The 23,516-nt window shown below is 28.0% G+C and overlaps 1 protein-coding gene across 1 annotated transcript in view; it reads left to right on the forward strand.

Moving 5' to 3' along the window:
- The window catches only part of LOC107438454 (inhibin beta chain), a 46,884-nt gene extending 24,889 nt beyond the window's left edge, over nucleotides 1-21,995 (forward strand). The window contains exon 2 of the mRNA XM_087163937.1: nucleotides 18,519-21,995. Within this exon, the coding sequence (XP_087020063.1) occupies nucleotides 18,519-19,375 (857 nt within the window). The 3' untranslated portion in view covers nucleotides 19,376-21,995. The remainder of the gene's footprint in view (nucleotides 1-18,518) is intronic.
- The last annotated feature ends 1,521 nt before the right edge of the window (nucleotides 21,996-23,516 follow it).

Raw genomic sequence — 23,516 nt, forward strand, 5'->3', positions numbered from 1 at the left:
AGAGTGAATTTCAAGTATCCATATTGGGCCCAACCCACAACTTTTAAAGATTTCATCTAATTATTTCCGTATTTAATTACCTAAGAACTTACCTAATGCGGAGAAGACTGAAACGAGTTGTCATAAAAAAAGTGTATCTGTATTTGCAACCATTTACATATTCACACTACTGATGATAATTATTCCATTTATTAAATAATTTATTAAATTTTTATTACACAATTTATTATATTTTTATTAAATATTACATAATTAAATTTCAATCAAATTAGCCGCCTTTGGTGACCACCTTGCTCACCTCTCAAAATTATCTTGTACAACATATAAGCTTTAATGTTAACCAAGCCGAATACACAGCGCAACTATATTTAAATATCCTAATTCTCCAACCTCTCCTCCAATTTTAACACCTTCGTTAATTTTTTAAAAAAAATATTACCTAAATTTTTTCATCGTCTAGCTGCTGCCCGCGTGGAAATACTTTGATTTCAATTTTAACTTTTTTCAAGAGATATCCGTGATATTGAGTTCTTATGTATAGAATTTTGGTACTCATTTAGAATCTTCCCATCAGCCATTAAATCTCACAAACCATTGTACGTATGAATTCGAGACATTTCAGCATAGTAGGCAGAGATATTAAGATTATTTCCATCTCTGACGTGAGATAAGATACATAACTCTAATGTTCCATAACATACTGTGCTATCCCCTCGCCCACCTCTCGAGCTATCAAGCAGATATATATATATTATGCTTGAGTATCGTATAATATCTACATGGTATTGTTCGGAAATATCAAGTTTCGTCACCAATAATTGGTATGACAGTAAACGGCAACATAATACCGATTATGTTTAAAACTTTTACTGCCATTTTAAAAAGGATCAAAAATAAATCTATATAGTTACTTCTAAGTTTTTATTTCTATAAAAAATGCAAAATTATTCTAAGTAAGTACTTAACATATAACTAACTATTCAACACTCCTTAGATTATTACTTAAGACAACTTAACAAAATGAATCTAAATAAATAATTAACGTATGACTAATTCAACTATATATATATTTATATTCCTGCCATTTGTTTTCCAAAAATTATCAACCTTTTTATGCATAAAATGTTTCAACTTTTATTTAAGATAAATTTTAAATTATTAAGAACTCTTATTTTTTTCAGGTAATCTTTTTGATGAACAAGCAGTCGTATAGTAAAAATATCGACTGATTGTAAGTAGAAAAGGATTGCCTGAAACTATAATGAAAGGTACATTCAGATTTGTCTATTATTTAAAGTAAGATAAATTTTCCGTACAAATTTTTTGTATAGGTTATTCTCAGAAAAAAAGAAATGCAATTATCGAATTTTCTTTTTAATTCTTGAATTATGTTTATAGTTTTTAAGTGAGATCTGATCTTTACAATGTTATAGTGATTCAAATCGTATACAAAAATTATTTTAGCACAAAATCGCAAAATAAATTATGCTCACAGACGTGAAACAGTGTTTTACATGTGTGTAATAAAAAAAGTTACAACTTGTTGCTCGAACAATCATGAATTGCTTTAGATTTGCATAGGTTTAGAAATATTAATGAAAAGAATCGCACAATTAAAAATTTGTTTTTAGAATGAGCACAAAAAAATTTTAGTTGAAATTTAAAAATATTTAATAAAAATTAATAATTTATAATAAAATGAAATAATATTTTTTAAAACTATGATTTTTAAGACAGCTAAAGAGCAGAAAATTGTTCTATATTTGTCTCACAAAATGTGCCCCCCCCCCCACTAATTAAAAATGTTGAATACATCGCTTCCAACAACGTGAGGTGAGTGATCGAAGTTTATTGCAAGAGTAATGCGTCCTACATCTTTTTTGTTTTACATGTGAAAAAATATAAATATTTTCTTCTTTTTAGTTAACTGGAGTCCCATCGTGTCAGGCTAACCGTGTGAGGTTTTTGTGATTTTCCTCTTCATGCAGCGTAAAAGGGTTAGTTCCATCAAAAAAGAGCCTTCCAGGAAGGCGAATTTCTCCCAATACTTGATACCGAAATTCCCTTGTCTTCTGGATTGGGTTTAAAATTACAAGGCTACGGAGTTGAATATTAATAGTCATAAACCCAAAATTGGGTCGACTGTTCAACGACGGTTATAAAATAGTACAGTGAAAATAGCATTATTAATTCAACTAAAGAGACGTTGGATCAAAAATCCAAATCTTTTGATACTGAAATTTGATTATTAAATCTAGAATAACAAAAAGCTAAAAAAATCATTACAAGTAGGGACGAAATATTTTTTAATCAGGACTACAATAACGTCGATCATTAACTAGCACACTTGAGATAATGTCCTCGAACTATTAAGATAGGGTCTTAGTAAGTGAAAATCTGATCCAAGTTATTCAGAGTGTTCGCTTTTTTATGATTGAGATTGTTTAGTGCTCTTTTTTTATTATTATTATTGTTCGACATTAACTGTCTTCGCCAAAACTTGACAGGTGTGAAATTTGCTGGGGAAAAAAACTTAAGTATAACAGGCACAAAATCAAATCACAGATCTATGGTTACTGATTTAACTATTATATAATATGAGCCTAAACTTTGAAACCCGTTACTGAACGATTGGGTACAGAAATAGTTATGAGAAGGCTGTAAATTGTTTTAAAAATGTATCTTGGGTCCAATAAAGATATGTGAAATAAACACCTTCTCCTGAAATAAGTTTTAGTCTCTTTCTAGTATTTGCTGAAGGAGAGTGGGCAGACAGGACAAAACATATTTCTTGTTATATGCAAATTGAATAATGTTTCCGATGTAATTTTTTACGCTGATTGAATTGGATCACATAGTAATGGCTTTAACTGATAGTTAAGAAGTAATTTAACTTTTATATTAAAATAGAGTGAATTTTAACTCATACATATTTATGCGTCTGACATCAAAATCCAGACAAGTGAGGTATTGATTCTAATGTTTATAAGCAATCGATAGAAATACTTCAGTTTACTAAAAGCTTCAAAGTTAGATAAGTGCAAAAAAGTACGAAATCGTTCCAATAGTTCCTGACTTTTTATCTAACCGAAAATGTACCTCAGTTTTTCAAAATTTCGATTTTTCAGGAACTATTCGATCGATTTTGTTCAAATTTTTTACTCACAATAAAAAATTACTCTTTACATTCTTTAAAATAATGTAAACATTTATATACCCAGCAATTCAAGATTTTTTTCAACTCTTATTAAATAAAATAAAAATAAAGAATAAAGAATTATTAATAATTATTTTTGCATAAAATTATCTTTGAATAACCATATTTTACGATTGTAAGCATAATTTTTTTAATTCTCTTAAAAAGTATGGTATCGTAATAAAAGGAAAGAAAATACGTTTTTGTGTCTGATTTCGTAACTTGAAATATCGTCCACAATAATTGATTAGCCTATTTGAGGTCACCTCTTCAAACCATAAGGATTGAGGTCTAATGCGTGAAAATTTGATTATTAATTCAGAAGTTATTTAGGACATTTCGTAAAAGACATTAAGGAACATTACATGTTCCTTAATGTCTTTTACGTTCCTTTATGTGTTTTTTAAAAATATAATAATGGAAAAACTAAAAAGTTTCATTTCAATAGTTTGCAATTATTAGGATATTTTACTGTAGTCGGAGTAATTACCCTAATTGACAGCAATGCTTCACGAAACGTTTTTAAACGATAGAAGTTTCAAACTTAGACCTTGTGAACTTTACGAGATAAATGGAAAAACTAAATGATTTTCATTAAAATATTTGTAATTAACGGGGTTAATTGGGACAATTAAGGAATAATTGATGTAATTGGTAGGGAAAAAATTACAGGAGATTAGATAATATAAAAAAATATTTTTTAAATATAAAACAGCGCAGAAGCAAAAATTCTATTTATATTCGTTTCAGCAAAAGAAACTTGAAACGTCTGAAATATAATTCAGTCTTCTAAAATACAATATAGTGTTTCGTGAATAATTTAATATTTCTAATTTTTCATAGGTAAAATCATGCGAAAGTAAACAACAAAAAAAAACTCCATCTCAACCAACATCATACCCATGGAACTATCTTCGAACATATTAGAAGTTTTGCCCACTTTTTGAAGAGAAAAATTTTAATATTACAATGAAAACAAATGTTCTTTCATATATCAATTTGAAATATGAGTACAAAGCACCTCTAATAATGGCATCTCAATAGTTCGATTAAAAAATATCTCTGATGCATTGCTGCCAAGAATAAAGCATTAAAATTCTAATAATTAAATCTTTTAAAATATAATTATTTGCTCTTATACTCTGCATAAAATAATTATAAAATTGCGCAGAATATTTAATTAATGTACAGAATAATTTTTTTTTGCTTGCTTCTGAGTGATTTTATGTATAGAAAATTAGAAGTATCAAGGAATATAATTTTGTTTAGTGCAAGAAAGTTTAAAAGTTTTATAATTATTATTATTTCGGTGTAACTTAATACTAAAGACAAAATTGTAAGCAAAATTAACTGTATTCAGTACGAAGAAGTTAGAAGTTTTTTTTATTTACCGTTTTAAAAAAAATCATTTTAAAATACCATCATTTTCATTAATAATTAACAAATTAAATTATTTTACTTTAAAATATGGTTACTTTATATACATACTTTCTTAGCACTTACAGCTAAATAATGAACATTGCTTACTTTAAACTGTATTTTACAAATATCAATTCATTTTATTATAAAAACCAATTGTCGGTTAAATATCAATTTCAAATAAATTGTAAATTCATTTGACAGAAGCTACCAGTAAAGGTTTACTTATTAATTTTTTTTTTCAACGAAGAGAAAGACTATACTTGGGGTGAGTGGGCAGGAGGGAAACTCTGTCATCGCTCTAATCTATGAGCAGATAAAATGATTATCCACCTGGTAAAGGTTAGATCCACTGTTTGAAGTGAGAGTAGCTTGCTTGCCTACCAATCCCAAATGAAGAGAGTATTTCGGACCTTCTTCCTTAACAGATATTAAAATACTTATAAATTTTCCTTTTGATGTTTTGTTTTTATTGGGATAATAAAGCATAATTAGACTGAAATTGACTGTAATGCTAAATGACACATTGATTCATGGAAGTCTCAAATTTAGTCCCAAAGTTGTTTAGTCCATGGAAGTCCCAAATATTTTTCATGAGACAAATAGAAAAAATAAAAAAAATCTTCATTTCGATATTTTATAACTATCGGGGTAATTTAACTACTTGACAGTTATGCTAAATAATATGTTCCCACAAATTATGATCATGTGTTAGGTACAGCATAGCTGATACCAACTTTTGTACCATTAAACCATGAAGAGGTGAATTCATACGACGATTAGGTGGAATCGCGAAGTAGTAAGCTTTTTGGTCGGACCAACTGGCCATCGTAGGCAAGTCCGAGAAAGATTTCCTCTTCCGATTTACACCTAAAATACCGATGCCGAGGACCCAGAGCAATGCAGCCGCGAAGTGGAGAGTGCTGAATTCGTATAGGTGGACCTTCTGGTCACCGCAGTTGCCTGGATAATAAGACTTTGAAAATGTGTACTATGGGGTAAAAAGTTTGGCTTTCTTATCACGCTTTATTTCCGGATATATTTGTCGTTACCCTTTTTCATCTTTATTTTCAAAGTCTACTTTTTTTTTTATTTAAACCAGTAATTATTTTGATTATCATTGTCTTATGCATTGCATATGTCGACTCATTATTTAAATGCAAGCTTCAGGGACATTTTTAGGATGTATGTTAGGATGAATGAGAAGCAGGATTTGGATGAATGCGAGGCAACTTAAAGACAGGGTGGTCTGAATCGAAAACAGCTGGCCAGAAGTTGAAGCATTTTGATGACTTGTATATTACGTTACTCTAAGATGTTTGGAGTATTACTGATTGCTAAGATGAAGTCGTGTTTGAAAAATGATTGATCTTACAATTTAATATCGTAATACATTTATAACAATATCATTTATCCTCCGAATTCCTTACCGCTAATGTCGGTTTATAAAAGTTAAACTAATTTGGATGAAGGAGTTTTAATTGTTATAGAAAATGAATTTGAACTGACGTAAATTCAAGCTAGGAAAGTCTGAACTGTGAAAATAAAAGAGATTGGAAATCAAATGTTATTTTCGGAGAAATGGGTAAAAATCAGAAATATATTTACAGGATGTTAATACACTTATAAAAATTTATGAAATTTAAAATATATTCCAATACTACTTCAGTTGTACATTTTTAAAAACTATTCTTATTTGTCCTTTTTTTATTTTTTTGTTTGCGTAAGTAACTGTGAATATGATATAATTTCTTTAGCCAGTTATTGAAAAAAAATTTCAGAAACCGATTTTCATTGCTGTAAGTTTTCTACTATACATTGTTTAACTAGCAAATAAATTCATTATTTAGATTGATTCTGATTACAGACTTTCAAACTTACCTATCCGGAATTTGTTTTTTTTTAATAGTTTTTAAATTGCATCATTCGATCAGCATTTAATATACTCTGTCCGTTTACAAAATCATTAAAAACTTCACGTTTTGGAACAACTAAAAAAAGTTGCATACTTGCAATAAAATACTTATTTTTTTAAGATTAACTTTCAAAACTATTGTCTTCTACTGACATCAAAATTAATTGAATTAGACCCCGACACCACTGTTCTTGAAATGGTACAAAGTTTACAAGCATGATTGAAATGCTCGTGTAAAACTCACGATTTTTTGAGCAGAAATTTCTTGTTTTATTTTATTTTATTTTCTCTTTTTATTAATGTTTCTTCATAGGAGCGTTACACTTTTATAACGCGAAAAATCGAAGAAAAAAATTTTGAATACTATGAAGTTTTTTAAAAAAAAAAACAGAAATTTAAGTAATTGTTTTTAAAAATGTTATATGAGCTTGTAAAATAAATTTATATATTCTATTCGTATATTTGCATTCTTTAAACATTATAACAGGCTTAGTAGCGAGCCAAAAAAAAAAAACAGTATTCATAAATCTTTTGGAACAGTACACAAATATTATACTACTTTTAAGAAGGCATGAAACTTCTAACTAAAAATGTTCTACTTCAGAGTAAAGAAAAATAGCAAGAGTGAAAAAAAAGCAAATTTTTAAACTAAAATAAAAAGATATTGAATTAAAAATCAGAATCTTTCAATTCTTCAAATATATTTTTTAAAACCTGCATTTGCTATTCTTAGAAAATAGGATTTTTTAAACTCACGCAAAAATAAGTAATGTCAGGACAAAAAACTAAAAATCAAGGCAAATAACAGCAAAACATTTTTTATCAGAATATCCTGACATTAATGATTCGAAAATTCCGGGACAACTACAAATCCTGCATTATATTTCTAACGGGGAAAAAATAAATCTTGCTGTCAAAATCCTTAAACATTTTAAAATCTGAAAATTAAGATAAATGATTTGTAATTGTACTATTTATTATATAACAGTTACGACCAAAATAAAAAAAATATTTGAGACCCTTGGGCAAAATTGTACTGAAATTTTCCTAATACGTACAACTCCTTCACATGTGGGTAACCGAATTTTTGATGCAGGAAAATTTACATCTGAAAGTTCGGTAAAAAGCTGGAACTAGCACTCAGACGCGTTTTATTAACTCTTTTTAAACTTTTCGCAGTTTTTTTTTTAAAACAGAAATACAGAGATTTTCAACCGAAATACAGATATATATAGATATTTCGATTTTCTTATTGTGATAAGAATATTAATTTTTTTTATACATTGTCCATTCTGGTCTACCACCTGATGGTAGACCAGAATGGATGGATAACATCTCTCTATCAAAAACATAATTCCACGCTTTTAAAACTTTTGTTCTTTGCTGGCAAAAAAACTGATCTAGGTGATTTCCGACCTCCACATTTGAAATAAAGTTTTTATCGTCCACAAATTTGTGTAGAGGCCAAAACATTGTTACAGGCAACCCATTTCTCATGCCCAATAATAATGCGCTACATAAATAGATCATTTTCTTGATGTTAGAGAAGTGAAACAGAGAAGTTAACTTGACGAAATCAATTTACTCAAATTTCTCTTTGTAAGAACATGGGAAACTCATATGTCAAGTTTATTATTTATTTATTATTACTTTATTTATTATTAGTTTGTTTATTTATTTTTGCTTCATAATTGAAATTGGAGGAAAGTCGAATCGTTTCACTCGCATGAACACAACAGTATATGCAAAAATGGAGTCGTCTTAACGATGACGAGGAGTAACGAACTAATTTCAATATTAATATAGTTAATAATAATATAGAAGCCAGCTTCAGATCGATGGGTATCAACTTGAAAGTAAAGACTACCAGTGCGCAGTACTGAGCACTTTACCACACTCATGTCGTTGGCCACGAAATTGTGGAGCATTATCCTCCATGACCCCCCCCCCCCGTCTCACAACGGGCGATTGCAGACTTGCTTTTTTTAGTAATGCAGAAGAAGAATAATGAAGAAGAAAAATGTAATTAAAACTGGTAGTTGAAATAATAAGTAAAGGTACATTTATTATATAAGTATATAAAATAAGTAAAGATTTCATCAATTTTCCACTGAATTGATTTTTTCTTCTTCCAAATATTCAATTAAATGCCTAGATAATAAAATTCAGAAATTTGAAAACCGATTTTACGGTCAATTAACACTCAGTTTAAAATCCCTTGCAATAATTATGTAAAATGAATATAAATTTACAATATCAAGTAAACATTTGAGTTCTTCTATTTGCGTATTATTATCTGTCTAATGCAAAATCTCATAATTCACTCTCAACAAATCTGTCTTTATTACCTTTGTTTTTTATGACCGGATATAGTAAAGCACCTACCTTCTCGCGAGTATATATCTACGTGATTTTAGTTATAGGAAGAGTTGCTATTTTTTACTTCAAAAGTCCTTGGGCATACCAAATGAACTTCAAAAATATTATTATTTTTGAATAGCTCAATCACAAGTGGGAGAATGAATAAAAATAAGTAATTAAATTATTTTTTTTGCAGAACAAAGGAGAAAAATGAATGTTATTAAAATGTTGTAGAGAGCGTAAAATAAAAAAGAGAGCACCCTTAATGACTTTTGGTCTCATGATCAATTTTCAATTATTAAGGCACAATTTTGATTAAAGGGCCTTACCATACTTATTAATTAGTGCAGAAGATATTTTTAAGTTACGAAATCAGAAACAGAAACGTTCTTTCTCTGAAAAATTCATTCGACACCTTCAAATTGTAGGATAATTTACCCTCTATAGCTGCAATTTGGAAAATATGCGAGGAGAAAAAAATTCTGGCAAAATCATCATACTTGTATGGTTAAGAAATTTCTGGTGAGAGAAACTACAATTCTAAGAATTAAACCATACTGTATTTAAACCCTTCAGATGGTAATTTTATCGTTTCTTGTTATTACAGTTTACAGGAAATTCAAAATTATAGTTCCTATTACAATACATTTAGTAACAAATACAAATCTCAAAAGTAAATGTAGCCAAATAAATAGCTTTTATGTCATTCACTAAAGAATCATGATAAAAGTACCAAAATGATCTTCATAACTATTAATCATTTAACCATTCATTTGGTGGCTCTAATCTTCTGAAGTCTTTGCCTCTGACCAAATAGAATGGTAATAATCTGTTTACGCTTTTATGCTTTATTTTAAATGGCAGGTTATTTGAATTGTTGATAAGACTATTAAGTATTTCTTACTCTAATACAATTTCTCAATTATAACAAGGGTTTAAGAGACAAATATAATGGCTTCAAATATTTAAAGGGATTTTAAGATACTAAGTGACTGTACTACAGTGACTGTTTTATCCATATGAGGTTGTGGGATTTTTTTATTTATTTTTTATTTACGTATATGTGTGAGTTTCTCTGTAAGTTCAAGGAACGGCTTAAAAACTCTTTCCAGTTCGAAAAACAAATATCACTATTTTACGAAAGACAACAAGAATGTACATCGAATATTGGATTCGTACACTTTCGAGTGGTTCAGGAATCAAACTTCCGAGATTTTTTAGGATGTTATATTTTTTCCATCTGTGAGAGGAGTGTCTCGCGCAAGAGGTTTCACTAGCGATTTCTTCGTTGCTGCAGATGATTTTAAGAAGTCAACATCTATCCAGTTGCCATCTTTGAAGGAATTTGAATTCTTCGAAATTTTTAATCCCTCGTCCTCAATTATTCATTTTTTAAATGTTCTTATTTAAGTAAGATCAAGTCGGATAAAATGAATAATCTATCGGAATTTATTGTATTTACTGGTTATTATTGGCAATTACCTATAAAGTTTGATCAGTGTAATTATTTTCAACGCATTTGTTAGAGTTTCTTGTACACATGCATAATGGTTATTTCCCTCGCAACCAGCTAGACAAAATCAGTTTCTTTTTTACTTTAGATACGGACGTCCACCCTTTGTGTACGCTGTTCCTATGTTGTATGAATACTTTACGCTAGACGATTTTAATTCTGTTAAATTATTTTTACTTTTTTGTTTTTTAAAGCAATTAACGTAAAAAAATGCATTACTGCACGATGTATCGCGTCAATGTATATCCGGCATTGGCCCGGTATACATTGATCTGGTATACTTAAGAAAAACATCAGTGCAGGTATATAACAGGCAATGGCACATAACCTATAAAAACATCCGTGTATGGTATACTGGGAATTGGTTTTTAACCTTATAACATCAGTGAATGTTAAATCGGGCAATGGCAACTTTTATTAATCCGATTATTAACAATAGCCGTTTTTCATACACTAATATTTTCATTCATTTTTTGCAACGATATTAAAATTTATGAACTCAAGATTTAAAAATTATCAATCCTCAATAGATGATAAAAATTGAATTTTTAAAACTGTTATTCGATTTAAAACATAGGTAAAAAATCCGTATTTCCCGTAGTCTTCTTTTTTAACTCGACAAAGACAGATTTATTATGACAGCACATAGACACATAAAAATTACGTTAGAATTAAAGTTTCAACAAATTATGTATAATTCATTACATTTACCAAACTTTATTGACAATTATTAATAATAACAGCTTAGTGTAATTGATGGGAATAGTTGCAGGACCTTTTATCTTATAACCATCGTTGAACTGCCGACCCAATTTTTTATGGGTTTACGACTGCTAATCAGGGTTCGTTGATTTAAATCATCTTGATTTAAATCACGATTTAAATCATGATTTAAATCAAATGATTTTTTTAAAAAAATCATTGATTTAAATCAACAAATTATTTATATATATATATATATATATATATATATATATAATTATATAATATATTTATAATATATTTATATATATAATATATTTAAATAATTGTTAATTTTGTTATTTTCTTTTCTTAGTTTTAAAATTTATTTTAAATAAATTGCTGCATTAATTAATTTTAGTTAACGAAATTTCTTTCTTGGTGTGTGTTAAATTCCAACACATTTGAAATAACTTTTTTAAAAATATTTTGATTCTTGAGATTGAAAGTACAGATTAAAGTAAACATTTAATGCTGTCTTAATATAAACTTGCTTATCTGTAGAAAGTATTTAATAAACATGACTTTTTTTCAAGAAAGAAAGTGCAAATAATGTTAATTAAAATTCTACCGTTAGATTGAAAAAGCATGGAATTATAATCTAAATTATATTTTATTGGTAGAAAATGTATATTTCTAAAGCTTGAGGTTATATTAAAAAAAATTTCCTTATTAAGCCCAAAATAGAAAAAGAAAAAAAAAAAGACTGATGAATTCAGATATTTTTTTCCTGCTATAGTGTAATTCTTCCCTTTCAAAGTCTATTTGAAGCAGTAGGGTTATTAACTGGTATTTTTTTTTCTTATAATATGTTTACAGTATCTTTTTCTTCATCAGATTTTCTATAAAGAAATTTTGTGGAAAAAAAATTCCAATGAGCACGTAGATTTTTAAAAAAAATTTTTTATCTTAACTAATCTATTTTAATATAAGATTAAAGATGAATATTTTAATATAAAAATATATAGATTAAATATTTATTTTTCGATGAATGACTACATTTATAAACACAATCTGATACATTGATTTTGTCATTTTAAAAATCATAAAAAAAAAGAAATCACAATTTGAAATTAAAATTATGGTTTGCTAATTGAAACCTTGTTTTAAGTATAATTTATATTTTCTATTTCCTCTAATCTTTAAATTTCAATCATGAATTTGTTTCAAAATGGTTGCTATGCATTCAAAACTATGTATTTTAATGAAAAATTATTTTGGTAAGTCATAGCTTCTAAAATATTGTTATAATATAGTTTTAATATTAATTTAATTTTGACTAAACATTTATAAAGTTTTTTTAATCATAAATTAAAATTCTTACAATGTGTTCGAATAAAAATCAAAAAAATCTGATTTAAATCAAAAAAATCCGATTTAAATCAAAAAAATCGGATTGATTTGATTTTTTTTAAAAAAAATCAAAATAATCACGAACCCTGCTGCTAATGTTCAACTCCGTAACCTTGTAATTTTGAACCCAATCCAGAAGACAAGGCAACTCCTGGACCGAGTATTGGAAGAAATTTGCCTTCGTAGAGGACTTTTTGATGGAGCTAACCTGCATTTGCGTTACATGGAGAGGAAGACCACGAGAACCTCCCACGACTAGCTTGACGGCAAGGGGACTCTAACCCACGATCTGTCTACCACTGGGGATATTTCACGTCAGCACTGTGGTCGGTGCAAGCCGGATGCTGAATTCGTATCGACTGGGATTCGAACAAGGCTCGCCGCATTGGAAGGCGAACGCTCTGTCAAAAAAACTAGTTTATTAACAACAGTCGGTTATTATTCATAAACATATTCGTAACATTTATCTAAAAAGTTCGTTTATCTTTCGCCAAATAACATTTATCTTTCGCCGAAACATATGGTGAATACGTTGCTCTGTAATATTGAGGAACTTTTCTCAAAATTCACTCATATTAGGAAATTATTTAATTCGCGATACACTTGGAAAAAAATAATATTTTTGAGAAAAACCTAAAATTTTCAAATCAGCATGGGCTTAATTAAGTCGAAATGCTAGAGAAAGGAAGCGACAGATGAAAGAAAAAAAAGCAACGATGGGCCAGGCCAAGAAAGGGTAGCCAGGGTATATTGTTTCCCATCAGTCAGTTACTTACAATACAAAAATTATCTTAAATGCATTTTTCTACTGCTCGAAAAGGTCACTTTAAATAGAAATACGTTAAGTTTTTTATTTATTTATTTTTATTTTTTTAAATTGTATTTGGAGCTACGATATTTTCTGTCTGCAATTTTAAAATTTAATCGGAGTTACGCTGAAACAGAATTTCTAAAAAACTGATTTTTAAAAGGAAAAAAAAATTGCAATATGTAGCTATTCATGCAAAAATACCAAATATATAAAAATCTCTATTTCGAATTTTTTGTTGCTTACGCTGGGTTATTTCAATTGCACGGCAGTAAAGCAACCAAATGGAGTTTCAATTGCCGCGGGTCTTCTGCCAAACGCTCAAAAGCGGAGAGGTAGTAGGTTTAAAATTTTAGTGGAGTTTTTCTCATTTTTATGTTATCTGTTCTGAAATTTGGCAAGAGACAAGCAAATTTTTGCTTTATCTCAAACTTAAAATAACCAACTTTTACTTAAAGGTACCTAATTATACCACCTTCGCTACCAAACATCATAAGAATAGAACCTTATTTTATTGTTAATTTTACAAAAAATCATAACCAAAGTGCTTTTGTAAAATTGTTTTTTGATGTTCCCATGGGCCGATAACGCGTTAAATTTGACCATATTATGGTAGTTTTGACCATGCTATTTTTTCGCAGTATGTCCGAAATAGTTTGAAGGGTAAGCGATATAAAGTTTGTGCCCCTTTGTGTTAATTTCAATTTCTGTAAAATTACCATCTCAAAGAAGTCTTACTTTTGGATTTTTATTTTTTTACCAAATCCCTTTAAATTTTGGATTTTGTTATTTGAAATTACGTAAATGAAATTAATGTAAAAATTTGTATAGCAAAGAGGGAGTGAGTGTGAACATGAGGCTTTTATTGACCAATGGAATATATCTGTTAATGATATAATTCAAAATTTCTCTGTAAAAATTGTTAGATTAGCAAAACTGTGTTACTCATTCATTTATCGTAATTAAGAGACAAATCACTAGATTGTAAAATAGCAAACAAATTAACACATTTTTACTTCCTAATTTTTGTTTGAATTGTAGCTTTAGACTATTTTTATTTATCGTTTTGAATTGGTGAAATATTGGAAAAATTTAAAATATTTACAAATCACAAATTATTTTTATTTATGATAATTGTAAATTTTACAAGATTTTTATTATAACTTTCCGTCGTAAAGTTTACAAATTGCTTTGACTTATGAGGCAATTACAAAAAAATATTATAAAACCATCTACTTTAAAGTTTAGGTTTGAAATAATTTTGTAATTTGAAATTGAGCTTTGGTTCTGAAAGTTTCAGACTTAGATAAAACTTATCGAGATTTTACTGTAGTTTTTAGTTTTATAGTCAGAAATTTCGCAGAACTTAGACATGTCGGGAAAACGATATGCTTAAATTCATCAAAATTAAAAACAGTGAGGTGTTCGTGTCATTAATTCAATTGCATAGAATATCCCTATAGATTATGAAACATTTAGATCATTTGGTTAATCGTTAATAAAATATCATTAATAAAACAAATAGATTTGTTTCAAACATTCTATAGTTGAAATAAAAAAAATCGAAATCGGGTTATGATTTAAACTCGAAGCTATTCTAAATACGAATATGTATTTTTATAATTATTTACATTGTTTAGCTTATGGTAGTAATTTATATAAATTATTTTTAGTAACATTATTTTGACTAAAAATAATTTATATAACGAAATCTAACTTTTTTCATTTTGTCTTTATTTAAAGATATGATCTTGTTCAACATTTTACATTTAGTTTGTATATTTACCTCGTAATTTTTATTATCTTTAATAGTGTCGAACAATGCTAATTGATAATATTATTTGAGTTGCAACGAATCGATTTAAGTAATTAAGTGAAGTAATTAGTTGCAGATTATTAGAGAAGAAATGATGTAAATGAAGTGCATTTGCCTTGCTCAAATAATATTTTTATAAATAATTAGTTGCGATCAAAAACTAAATTATTAAAGTAAGGTGTTGATAATTATACCTTTAAAATAAAAACGTATCAAAATAAATAGTGTGATTTATCTAAAAAAGCAGTCATAAAATTATGTTATACCCAAAATTAGTTTTGAGCATTTATGTACAATACGTTAAACAACATTCATGTTTTTTTTTCCTTAAAAAAAACGACTTTTATTAAAAGAAATTAAACAATTCTTTTCAAATAAATGTTTCATTAATTTCTATTTTTTAATTAATTATTTAGCAATAATTAGTTAATTATTGCCGGATAATGAAGTGGCGACATCGAAAAACTATGAAGAAAGGAAGTGGCAGACAATTTCTTCAGCTTTAAAAATAAGCATAGTGTTTTGATAGAAGAGTAAAAATGAATTCAATTACTCATATCTTAATAACTTAAAAATAATAAAATATGTTCTAATTTTGTATTTTACGAAGCAATAAAAAAAAATTATTATTATTTTGTAATTGAATTATCCCACCATAAGAAAATTAAGACAACCCAATGAAAAGTAATATAATCAGTATTTATAAAACAAAAAAATCATGCATATAAAAATTAATGGAGCTGCGTTAGTTCGGCAAGATTTCAGGAATACTTAAACGTGATCAAAGTTTATCTTTATTTACATCGTTGAGTTGCTCTTGATTCCCTTGATAATTTTTTAGTATGTTAAGCAAGAATTTTGTGATTTATATAAAATCAATAAACATCAAAAGTTTGTAAGTTGTATAAAAATAATAATATTTACATGCTTAATTTTTAACGTGTATTTGTTAAATATGAGACCTAACTTTGTGACTTATTCCTTTTAAATAATGAAAATCTAAAGTTTGACTATATTTAAAAGTTAGTCATTAACAACCTTAAATAATAGGTTTGATATTCGTTGTGAAAACATATAGCATTAATTTCGAATTTTGCAGTGGGAAATAGTTCTTCGTTAGTATTCATATAGAAATTTGAAGTGTTCATTCCAGATTCAAATATCTAAATTTCTATTAGACGTAGTATTCTTTTCATATGGTACCTTGCTGACTCGGTGAGATTTTTTTGTGGTAAAACTTCATTCTAAATGGTCAGGAAAATATTTTTTTTTTTTTAAATCGTTTTTTGGGGGGGAGGCCGCACTAAGTAACCACCTTGAAGTTACTTTGTGTCACGTAATTTGCCCGTTTAACACCGACTAAAACCTTTTCCTGACATAATAGTAAACCTTTTTGCTATCGTGATATACCCATAATTTTTTTAAAATGTCTCTAACATTATTTCAAGTTTTAATGCATTTGGGAAAGACAGAAAATACAAAGTAAAAGTATTAAAATATTTACTATAATAATGAATAATTACATTTTCATTAATTTTATAACTTTCATTATCATTAGTTCAATCACTGTTGTTATAATTAGTTTTATTATTTTAATTACATTATTATAATTATATCGATATCATTCATAATAAAACATTCAACTCAACATCGAAACGTTAGTAGTGTCAAAATTTTCCTTACGCTTCGTAGAAAAAGAAAAGCGATGGTGACCGTCTAGGACCCGTAACTGGGAAGAGGAGAAAGGAAAGGAGGTTAAAGTGGCGAGTTGCTTAAATTGTTACACAGAGGACAAAAATCTGGTAAAATTACGGTACTGTATAAAAATGGCATTTCTGGTAAAGAAAAAAAATCCTAATTCTGGTTAATAAAACAAAATATGCGGTATTTAATCCATTCATTTGATAATTTTTCCTCTCATATGTAACGACTTATCGGAAATTCTAGTTTACAAAATTTACTACACATTTAATAAAAAATATAAAACTAAGATGTAACTGAAATGTATAAATTAAGATGTAAATTCCCCCGAATAAATGGTTTTTATGCTATGTTCGAAGGTATCATGATGTAATTACTAAATTTTACCTTTTTACCAAATTTTATCTCATAATATAAAACCATATTTTGCTAATTTTACCAAAATTATTACAAAAGAACTTCGATAAAATTTACCAAGCTTTTTGATGCTCCTAGAGCTAAAAACACTGTAAATTTTACTACATTCAGGTAGTTTTGACCACAGTTTTTTTCTCAGTTTATCACGATTTATGAAATATTGTTTCTTATGTATATAGTATATATTTACTCTAATTATAATTCGATGGAATTCTAGCCCGATAAGACTAATAGTTAATTATTTATTAAGGTTTTATTCATAAAAAGTAGTAGTAGCATCTACCACTGCTATATAGACAAGCGAGCTATTCGACTTTATGTATTGTTTTACGCTAGATATAATGAAATCGAAAATAAGTTTGTCGAATCAACCGTTTACTTAATTATAAAGATTTCTTTATGCGAACTACAATTTTCGAATCCTACCTATTTATTAGTTTCTGACATTGCTACACTGACAGATGATGCATTGTTTCTCTTGTACTTTTTAAAGCTAAAATCAATAAAATCAAAATTTAATCGAACTAAGAGATCGAATTAGAAGTTCAATAGAGTTGAATAATAATTTTGTTAGTTAAATAGAGTCTTTTTTTTTGTAAGAAAATTATAACTTTTGCGTATACTCTTTTATGCTTAAAACTCTTGCACCTTCAAAACTACATATTAGCTTTTCCGACTTAATTGTGATTTTATTTTGCTATTTATTATAACTTTTGACATATACCCTTTTATACATAAGACTCTTGTACCTTTGAAACTATGTATTATCTCTACCGATTTAATTGTAATTTTATTTGATTTAGGTAGGAAAAATTTAATGAGAAACAATACTAGTATATGCCGAAATGTCAAGTGTAATTAAGTATATGTACAAATCACTACTTTTTTTTTTACATAAAATCTTAATGTCTCTTAACTCTGACGACCCACTTGGGATTAATTTCATTTGATTTAGCGTAAAAAAATGCATTAAAAACTGTAAGTTATTTGTCAAGATGGCAGGCATTAAAGATCCTCCCTTTTAACCCCTTTTCTTCCCTTACCTGTCACGGTTTACCAAATTGTTATACGGCTATAATTTTATGTATGTTGTCGTATATGCTTTAATCAAATTTAGGAAATACTGTTTTTTAAAAAAAAAACTTTTAGAGTGGCTACTTTGCCTTGCATTTCCCTATATTTTATTCTATTTTCCTTCATGGCAAATTTTATACGCAATTTAAATTTCTTTTGAAATTGGATATAATATTTATAAAGCTTCATTTTATTTTGTTTTAGGTCAAAGTTTGAATGGGCACTTTTTGCTTGATTTTTATCCACATGAATATTTAAATAGCAAGTTGCGTGTCACTGCTGCTACTTTGTGGATACAACTTCGATATTCACCTACTTTGCCAGTTGAAGCTCGAGCTCAGTTGAGAAACAAGCATGTCACCTTATATGCTTTTCGAGTGGGAAATAGTACAGAACAACTATCCCATGTAACATCCTATCATCAAGGCACCGCACATGCTGGATGGCGTAGGCTTGATGTCGGAGAGGTTGTTCAACAATGGCTTTCAGGAAATGAAAGTCGTGAAAAATTAACATTACTCGTAGACTGCACGGGTTGCAATTCCAAGTTAGAAATGGTGCTTTTTAATGAGGAAGAATCCTCTAATTTTTCAAATTATGCGACAGCTACTGCAACTACTAGAAGAATAAGACATGGAGGACATGATCAACAACTCATAAGTTTAAGACCGTTTTTAGCTGTAGCGACAGAAGCTACTGAACAGAAACGTTCTAGAAGACATTCAAGGACTTGTGGTGAAACTCCGAGTAACTGTTGCAAGAAAAACTTATACGTCAGCTTTAAAGATTTGGGGTGGGGTGATTGGATTATTGCTCCTAAGGGATATTACGCAAATTTTTGCATGGGAAATTGTATTGGCAGAAGGACTTATTCCTCGCATCATAATTTTCATTCTCACATAATAGAGGAATACCGTAATCGCAATCCTTATGCTTCCATACAGCCGTGTTGTGCTCCAACAAAATTATCATCAATGTCTTTAATATATTTTGACGCAGATATGAACATTATAAAAACTGATTTACCAAAAATGATAGTAGATGAATGTGGGTGTATTTGAAATAGAAAAATTTGTAGTTTTTTCCTGAAGCGGGTCTTCGGATTGTATAAGCCATTAAAGAAATCACTGCCATAGATTACACGGAATATGAAAGAATAGCTTTTAAATATTTTATAAAATGATGCATTCAAAAACGTATAGCGACGATTGATTCGAATATTAAAAAGAAACTAAATTTAACTTAAATGTAAAATACTGGTAGTTATCGTTTTTCATTTTATTTTTATCTATACTAATTATATATCATTTAGTAATAGAAACAGAATAATTTACTTAAAAACAAACAAGTAAGTTTATTAGGCATGACAAGTTAAAATATAATCTATTTTAACCCATGGAAACAGCATTTCTGATCTCTGTAGCAACACTGAAATTTTCTCATATCAAATCTGTAAAAATTATATCAAGCATCGTGATCAATGCTATTGCTAATTGAAAGACCCATATGCGTATACAATACCGAAACTTTTAATTTCGTTCGCATCTAATTCAAGCTGTTTCAACAGCTTTCTCACAAAAAAGTCAGAGTTACAGTGATATTAGAAGCTGTTTTTATTAACACGCAAAAATTCGTTTAAATAAGCATTGCAGATCATTTTTAACTTAATTCCTTATTTTAAATTTTTTTTTATTTATTATAAATAATTGACAATCTTCTTAACAATGAAGTGCCAAAGTATTAAGAACGCTTTGCAAACATCAAGTATTAAACTTATTCGCGATCAGCATTAAAAATTTAGCACTGAAACAAACAACAACAATAACCAGCATTAAAAACAAACTAAAAATAAACTTCTTAAGTTTTCCATTTTCAGAATAAAGACTTTATTGTCTTTTCAAAAAGTTAAAATCAATGATATATTCAAGAAAATCATGCAAATATCAACGAAATTATGAGTAGAGATTATTGAGTATTAATAACGAAATAATAAATAGTAAATTTATCATTTATCTTATATACCATCAATAGGTGTAGCTTTGGCCTACGAAACATAAAAAAAGAATGTATGTGCTACATCTAGAAAGTGATTACCACTTATTTGTTGCACGGGCTGTCTCATTGAACACATTGATCTTTTGCCCCAAGGAGCATGTTCATTCCTTTTCGTTTGTTGGGTCAAAGTTGCCTACGAAGACCAAAGTTACCCCCATTTGATGGCAGTTTTCGTTTAAAAATGGAAATAACGCAAATATTAAAATACTTTATATTTTTCAATTTAAAGATAATATTTCTCAATAAAAATATGCAAAAAATTATAAATACTATTGAAATAATTCTGCATGTGAATGATTTTCGCTAAGATATTTTTAAAATAATGATAGTTAACAATGTCTCAAAGGAGTAATACTTAGTTTCAGGCATGGAGTGAAACTTCTTGGAATATGCTTTGTTTAGTTCGTTTTTAATTTTTTTGTAATTGTCTGCTTTTGCAATGATGATTTCGCAATTGTTCTGAAACCCGAAGGTTTAGTCAGCATAACAATAGATAGCTATTTACTTAATTTTATAATCATTAAATGTTTTTATAAAGCAAATATTGAAAATTCTCATTAATCAGTTAAACAAGTTTATTTAATTGAAATTAACAGCTTTACAATTATTTTATACCAAATTCATAAATAAACAAATTAATGGCGAAATGCAAAAATGTTCCTGTAAAAATGTAGAAATTGTGATTTCTAAAAGTCAGAATTTCGAAACAATCTAAGGAGTAGTAAGTGAAGACTTTGGAAGAATAACATGTTAAGTAAAATTTTTAAAGAACTCGTAATTTTGAGTATGAGAGCATATTAATATAGTCCGCTGTATGCGCAAATCAGTAGCTGTCCTCATAAGAAAAGAAAAACAGTATCTCTACAAATATTTATTTCGAAATAATGCAGATTTTGGTAAACAGACCTGAGCATCCATGAAAATATGAATATATTCTCGATTTCTTTAATTGTGTTGTAAAACTATGCAACAAGTATGAGGAACCCAATAAAGGAGAAAACTAAAAATAAAAAAAAACTGGGGACACGGCTATCTTACTTAAAACGGAGAAATTTATTTTCAGTCTTCAACTAAGTCTATAATTAAAGGGAAAATATACTTTATAAACTGCGTTTTCTGGTATATTTACGCATTTTAAATCTAATTTCTAATGTATATTAGAATTTAAATCTGAAATCTGATCAAATTCAAAAAATTTTCATTCTTTCACTTAACTCTTCAACAGGAAAGTATGTATTACGTTACTTCTACATTCCTATCATTCTAAAGTGTTCCGTCCTTCACAGCGAGTCATTTTTGTGATAACATTCACTTTTATTGCTATTTTCTGAGATTCATGCATTACTGTGGTATATTTTATTCATTCATGTTGATTGGGAGCAATTTCCCAAGCTTTATAGCTTGAAGCTTCTGCAAATGAATTAAATGTGATAAAAACTGTTCGTTCAGATGTAGGCGGTAGACTTGAGCTTAAGAAAAAAGCATTTATATTCCCCTACTTCTGTGGTATTTAATGACTGTGATGAAATGTTTTCTGTCCACGCCATGTGTGTCTATTGGGTACAGATTCGACATTTGTGTTATAATTGTAATAAAAAAGTTAATAAAATAAGTTCTGTAAAAAAATTTGTTCTCTATTTCTACTTACAATTGGAGCAGGTAAGGAATTCCAGCATGATTTTTTTAGACTGCTAAATGAATTTCCTATTTTTAATATACTACTTACTTATTTTTCACGGAACATAAATAATGAACACGCTTTTTGTAATTCTTATTTAGCAGAAAGAACTTATTTCCATTCATTTTAATCCCAAAAATAAATCGATTTCTTTTTAATTGGTAAGAAAAAGTCATGGGATTAAATTTTTAAAATAAGAAAAATGATGCAGGTAGTTATACAGATTTTGTTTATGCAAAAAGTTTAAAATAACTCACAACATACTCTACTCTAGTAAATTCGAAAGTTGATTTTAAACTATAAGAGAAATAAGTTGTGAAATATTCGTTATAGAATATTTTTTGGCTTAGTTCAAATTAATGTTATAAAATTACTAAAAGCTAAAAAAAAATTCTTATATTGAAGGCACATTTTCAAAACAAATAATTCTTTTTTAAGTTTCAGAGATAAAGCTCCTAAGATATAAGAGTGGTTTTTGCAAAATTGACATATAATTATCCAACGGAAGAAACAATGGAACTTTTATCAATGTCATTTTAACTCTAGTAATACAACATTGAAAATATTTAAAACTAATAACTTTTCAAAGGAGAGGCAATTTTAAAATTTCTAATTTTCTATAAAGAAGAATCAGACACACAATCATATTAACACTAAAAACTAGTTTTATTTTAACGTCCAGCTTGAGGGTAATTTCAACGAATTTTTGAATGTATAAAAATATTTTTAGTAAAATACAGTGTCAAAGGTACTTGTTAAAAAGTATTGCTATACGTTAGCACTTTTTATCTGTATATTTTTATTTATAATTTTTCTTACAATAACTGATACACACCGCCGCATAAAATAATAATTTATTGTGACCAATGCGTCTTATTTTAGTAAATAATGATAACAGTATTGATATATTAGAAGAAATATGAAGCTCATTTTTAAAAATATTGGACATCGTGCACTATAATATCATGCAAATTTGTAGAAAGATTTGCAAATTTGTAGATGCCACATTGAATCATATTCTCCCACTAGTTTATCTTTTATTAAACTTGATGGCCCGATATTTTGGTTTTACTAGGACGCATATGTTTCGCTACAGAAAGGATTTGCATCATAATATATCAAAGTAGCGATTCAACAAAAATTTAAATGAATGATTTTCTAAGAATAATTTTTAGAACGAGCAAGCGATTTTTTTAAATACAGCCTTTTTTGAAATCTTTATAAAATTTGAAAATTTAAACTTTTATTCCGAAATAAAATATTTAAACTAAAAGACTACTTGTGTTACATATTAGTTCTTAATTAGTAAGTTGCATAAAATTAGTAAGTTGATTTTATCTTATTCTTTAATGAATATATAAGCATGCATAAAGTTCTCTTATACTTAAACATTAGAAGAGAAGCATTTTAGCATCATGTAAATTATTCATAAGCTGGATAATGCCCGTTGATCGTCTGCTAAAGTTCCA

The sequence above is a fragment of the Parasteatoda tepidariorum genome, chromosome 5 (assembly GCF_982258835.1).
Source record: "Parasteatoda tepidariorum strain Cologne lab strain chromosome 5, Ptep-v5.0, whole genome shotgun sequence".
NCBI lineage: Eukaryota > Metazoa > Arthropoda > Arachnida > Araneae > Theridiidae > Parasteatoda > Parasteatoda tepidariorum.